At 46.9% G+C, this 6000-nt stretch overlaps 2 protein-coding genes across 2 annotated transcripts; both read right to left on the reverse strand.

Annotated features, from left to right (window-relative positions):
- Positions 1-1606: 1606 nt before the first annotated feature.
- LOC127331477 (F-box/kelch-repeat protein At3g23880-like) lies at positions 1607-3322 on the reverse strand. The gene has a single exon (XM_051357656.2). The coding sequence runs from the start codon at positions 3241-3243 to the stop codon at positions 1939-1941; it is 1305 nt and encodes a 434-aa protein (XP_051213616.2). The 5' UTR covers positions 3244-3322; the 3' UTR covers positions 1607-1938.
- Positions 3323-4750: 1428 nt separating this feature from the next.
- Positions 4751-6000, reverse strand: LOC127331478 (fruit protein pKIWI502). The gene has a single exon (XM_051357657.2). The coding sequence runs from the start codon at positions 5885-5887 to the stop codon at positions 5003-5005; it is 885 nt and encodes a 294-aa protein (XP_051213617.1). The 5' UTR covers positions 5888-6000; the 3' UTR covers positions 4751-5002.

Genomic DNA, 6000 nt, shown 5'->3' on the forward strand with positions numbered 1-6000 from the left:
ACATATGATTTTGATCCAGCGGGAAAATAAGGTCTGAAATATATAACTGGAGTGTTTCTGTGTTTGTGCGGCTGACAATATCTCAGATTCTTTGCTGGTCTCCACTGGCAGGGATGTGGCGTTCGAGACCACCGAGTGTTGCTGTGACATGCTATAATTGTTGCCCATCAATTTATTTCTTTGCTAAGATTGAAGGGTTCAAATGGCCGGCAGATGTGAAGTACTGCTTAGCATGTGTTGTTTTCACTATTCTAGGCAGAACATTTACACATGATTGTTGTTCACTCGCGCGGGCAGTCAGGCAGGCACAGGACTTTGACCAAGCGGAAGTGAATGCAGTATGCTACATCACTCTGTCCTTCCTCCGCATGTGGCAGGAGTTAACACTGCCATATGCTCCATCTTGTGCAGGTGCTTTAGCTAATCAGTGATTGAGATGAAATATTACATCTGCATTGAGATTGAATTTATAGACGGATCGGACGGTATCCAAGTGGGGGGCATTGCCACCGGGTGGCAACACCATATTTTGCAAGAATGTATCTCTAACCCTACTGTCATGATTTTTGTTCTTAGTGCCAAAACTGTTCAGCCATTCTGTTAAGCGATGTTGAGTGCTTACAAACCGGCATTTCAAGTCAGCTTATAACATCCTATTTCAAACAAGATGGCCAACGCACATGCAAAAAAAGATGATTGACATTTTTGTTTCGACCACAAAACAAACAATTTCTGCACATACCCCTCCTCTCTGAAGTAAGGAGAGATCATCGCGACTGGGAACGCTTTTTTCAGAGCCATCCACAAAAATATGTTGATCCTCTAAGGGATTTTTAGTTTTGCTTCGCAACATATATGGATTTAACCGGAATTGTTTATAATGATAAAAAAAATAATGAGTCTGTCTTCCCCACTAAACAAAGTAAAAGATCCACTTTGCTCAATAAGTCTGTTTCATTCAGAAAGTCTCCATCCAACAAAGTTCTTAAGTCAGGGAATCAGTCCTTGTGAGAACACAATCTGGACAGTGGAGCTGTTATGTTCCAAGGAAATAGAATAAAATCTAGGGAAAAAAGTTGCTAGACAGTTATCTGAGAGCGAATTATCTTCCCATATCTCCTTTTAGCACCATTCCCAACTTTAAACTTGCAACAAGATAGGAACAAAGTTTCTGTTTCTGAAGTTCTGGCCAGAAGTTGGAGCCTTCATTCTTCTGAACACATTGATCTAGGTGTTCACTTCTCTGCGATAGTGTGGAGTTCCAGTTTGTGTTGATAGAAGCAATCATGATCACACAACCGTATAACCATCTTCATATCATCATTGGATTCACTGGATTTTTTACGCGGTCTAAGCCAAAAATGAATCAAAATACCAAAGTTCTTTCTTCAATCATAGTAGCGCTGATGTAACAAAACGGCCGGGCACAACAACTCTGCTAATATATAAGTTGCTTAATAGAACAGCTATGCAAGTAGGCATATGTTCATACAAAGTGCAGGTGCAACGTAGCAGTTACGGACAGATTGTACACTAAACGATAGATCAAACTAACAATATGGAAGAGATCCAGAATAACATTTCAGCAACTATAAATGCGCTCGCTCAAAGAGGGCGGCCAAGAGTTAATTCGCAAAAACAAAAGAGAGCGCGACCAAGAGTGAATTTCTTATCTTAGCGATGTCACTAGTGCATACAAAAAACAAGGTAAATTTTGGGATACAGGGATGAAAATGAAGTTCTATGTCCTAGATAAGTACTCCATAGCTTAGAACATTAACAAGCTGTTTAAGACATGATAATATGCATGCACCAAATAATGACATCGCAACCATCCAAAATAAAATGTTCCAATGGTAGTAGTAGTAAGTAAGAAGACCTAAGAGCAAAAGACATGCTCCCAAACCAAAGGCAAAGCAAACCAGGAGCCCTGAACATTCAGACACACCCCGTGGAGAACACAGACTCCTCATCTTCCTCTTGCGTCTCATGATAAGGAATTGGAACAATGCTCTCTTGGAGGCGGTGCTGAGTAAGCCACATATAATATTGTCCTTTTCCAAGGTTCACAATTCCTAAGAACTTGCCATCAATGTTGCAGCGCAAGACCTTGTTTTCATCATACATGATCAACAACTCACGGTTGTTGAGCACAGCCATATCTTCGAACAATCGAACTGGTGAATCAAGTAGCTTTTTCTTTTTAAATTTCCTTTTATTTTTCTTATAGAATGAAGTAGAATAAAGTTGTCTAGATGCTTCCACCGTTGACAGGTCAATTCGGTACATGAAAGCCCAGATTTCAGCCTCGTAATCCCGCATCACCCAGACATCCATGATGGTGAAACCATTGTAATAGCGAGCCGAGCCGGCCCAGAGAGCCAACATCCCTTTCATGTCGAACAACTTACTAGGCCACAACTCGGTGGGACTCTGCATCCACCGGAATGACTCAGCTTGTGTGTCAAACACAATTATGTCTGATGTGCCATAAGAACACCAGTGCAGGCTACCACGGTGGTGGACCGGTGGCGAATAATAGGACGAACAACACAGCCTTTGCAGAAACATGATATGCTCCGAAGGCGGCAAGTCTTTTGTTGTTCTGAATCCGACGTACCTTGGCCTGTCTGATCCTACCGTGAGGATGTATAAGCCGGGTTTACACAAATGATGTGACCACGAGTGATGTGACCGTGAGACCCACAGTACCCTGTATTCTCCGGTTGGATGGTCCCGGTAGAAACCGATCATGGTATTGTAGAAGGATTGCCCAACTTGAGGCTGTGCTAGTAGAGCATGCTTGTGGATGACCGGGTTGAAGGCGTAGAATCGGGATCGAAATTGGGATCTTCGGCATACGACGAGGAAGCCATCGCAAGAGCCTAGGAGGCGATACTCGGAGCGGTGTTTGAAGCCCGGACGGAAAGGCCAGAGGTGTTGATTGGAGGCTCGAGCACTAGTGTCACGGAGGACGACTAGACTTGCCGGCCGCCCATTCCCGTTGATGATGGGGAGCGATGGCTGGCGGCGGTGGTGTTCGAGCATGAACTGAGGAGTGGAGGTAGCACTGCCCCACGACGTGCAGACGGCGCGGAAGCGGCCAATGTCCTTGGACGGCAACCGGACGAGGATCTTGTCAATGATCTCCTGAGGCAGGTCCTCGAGCAGGGTCGCGGCTCTCGTAGCGGGATCGTTCGCGTCTGCACCCAGCACAGGAGGAGAGCTCGAACTGGACGCCATTTCGCGAGGTGCGGAGCTCGATCCAGAACCCAGGAGGCAGGATGCGACGAGCAGCGGCTGCGAACTCGATTCAGATGAACGGCTGCGATCGGACATGAATATACAAGGGTGATTTAAGCGCCAAGAAAAATAAGAAAACGCACCGGAGAAAAGAGAGACCGCGGCCAGTTTGGGCGGTGATGCTGCTCACCTGTATCGCTCCGGCGTGCTCAATCCCCCGAGGAGCCAGAAAAAGTTAAGATCTTGCAGTGCGCTAGAATGGGGCGGGGAATTTCTGTTTCCGATCACAGCAGGGAGGAGATCGACTCGGTAGAGTCTTTGACTTTGGAATATTTGTTTATACATAGATGAGAATTAGCCCACCCGTTTTTTAATCTTCTTTGGATGCGTCTATTGCAGGGATAAAATCTTCAACAAAATTTGAGTAATTTCCGTGGGTTCTGCAATATATATTCTTCAAAATTTTCGGTGAACATTCAGACAGAATACAAATGAAATTCAAATTTAACTCAAGTTTATTTTAAAATTTGATGAAATATGGTTGAGATAATTTCAAAATAATGTCCAAAAAACACGAAATTCCTGTTAATGTGGTGGGTCTCGAAGTTTTGATCAATCCAAAATTCAAAACGTAAATAGCAGTGAACTTTTAGCCCCTAGAGATCTATCAGTCCGTTCCGAATTATAAAATGTTCTATAACTACGTAAGTAGACGCATTCCAATGTATTTGCTCAATTGTAAGTCCATATGCAGTATACACATCAGAATATCCAACCGATCTTATAATTCAGAGCGAGAGGAAGTATTGCGGAATCAGTTTCTTGAGGATACGAGTCCAATCGAGGAAAAATGAGCTTTATGCCTTTTCATCCTTAGCTTTGTCCTTTGCATTTTGCCAAGCATGGAACCAATACATAAAATTAATCTACTCATAGTAGAAATGGTTGATGAGTTTGGCCGGTTTACAAAGATATGCAATAAATATGGACGAATACATTAAACAGCTATGGCATTAGAGGTGATTTTTATGTTTCTTGGTGATGGGGTTGCCTAATTGATATTGAAAGTGATGGGGAGTGGACTGCTAGATAAATAAACAATAAAAGATTGGACACAACACAATTTTGTGACAACCAAATTTTGAAGTCAGAATAGCGCATGCGAAGAGAACTTTACCTTGCTAGGCAAATATGTCATAGTTTGTCCTGCTCAAGTGAACCCATATCAGTTACATGGCCTGCGCTGTTCCGAAGAGGCAGAACTGAACCTTGACTATGAATGTTTACAGCTTTGAGCCAAAGAAGGGTTTTGTATGAGCATGTCCAGAGGAACATTAACCAAGGTGCCTTTGAACCTTGACTATGAAGAGAAAACAAGGCAGATGAGACCACAATTTGAATTAGAACATCACAAAGCAGACCTGCCAGATAAATATGTAATTATGTATACTGGAACTAGAATAGCACAAAGCAGGCCTGCTACTAAATAAACCACTGGACTTAAGGGTGAGAGAAAAGTAAATGTCTCGTTATTGATCTTTAACCTGAGAGATGATACACATATCTGTTGGCAAAGGGGCAGCGCACAGCAGGGTTTTGTGGAGGCTAGGCACGGTGGCACACGCTCTCTGATACATATCTATCATTTCTTTTGTTGAGAAGTATCAAACCAATGGATCAAATTTGATCACAAAACTCTAATACGAGCAGAAAGCCACAGTAAGGCGAAAAGATGGACAAGTTTACACAGTAATCCGCTTCAGAAGTTCTTCAAGATTTTATCCTGTGATACACCATCTGCTGCAAGGGCCGATGTGACCTCCTCAAGCATCTGTTTCTGCCCACACAGCACTGCTCCAGTCGAGGTAGGATTTGCAATGTTCTTGGCATCCAAGAACGCCTTCTGAACATACCCGCGTGCACCTTCCCAACTATCATCAGGCTGCGACAGGACGGGCACGATCTTGAGCCCCGTTGACTCCCACTCCGCAAATCGATCCTGATACGCCATGGTCTGGAGATTTCTGGCGCCGTAGTAGAGCCTCACGTCGGCTCTCTGGTCGGCCGCGAAGCCGAACTCGATGAGCGAGCGGATCGGGCTTATCCCGGTCCCGGTGGCGAAGAGGAGCAGTGTCTCCGCGGCGTCCGTGGGAGTGACCCTCTCGATCGGGAAGCCGTTCCCCATGACGGCGCCGAGCTCCACCACGTCCCCGTCGCGGAGGGCGCAGAGCTTCTCCGCCGTGGCGCCGGGGACGGTCTTGACCAGGAACTCGAACCCGCCGCCCGCCCCCGGGGGGGACGCGATGGCCATGAAGGCCGGCTTGAGGCCGTCCTCGCCGGGGACGCGGATCGTGAGGTACTGCCCCGGCGCGGTGTAGGAGGAGGCGAGGTCGGCGGCGTCGGAGAGGTCGACGCGGAGGTGGAAGAGCGTGCCGTCGGCGCTGGCCGCGCCGACGGAGGAGACGGGGGCCGCGTTCCAGACGGCGGCGTCCTGCTGGACCGCGGCGACGGTGACTAGGGAGGGCAGGCGGCGGCGGAGGGAGGGGAGCGAGCGCAGCATTTTGGGGTGGGCGAAGGCATGCCTGGAGGAGGGGCGGAGGGTGGTGGGCGTGGAGATGGTGGCGGCCGTGGAGATGGTGGCCATGGCGGAGGGAGGGTTGGGGATTTGGAAGGCGCCGAGAAAGCCGGAGATAAACTAGCTCTGTGGCGATGAGAATAGCAGGCCGTGATAGCCTGGCTTTTGGGATGGGGCACTGG

Source organism: Lolium perenne, chromosome 2, assembly GCF_019359855.2.
Source record: "Lolium perenne isolate Kyuss_39 chromosome 2, Kyuss_2.0, whole genome shotgun sequence".
NCBI classification, from domain to species: Eukaryota; Viridiplantae; Streptophyta; class Magnoliopsida; order Poales; family Poaceae; genus Lolium; species Lolium perenne.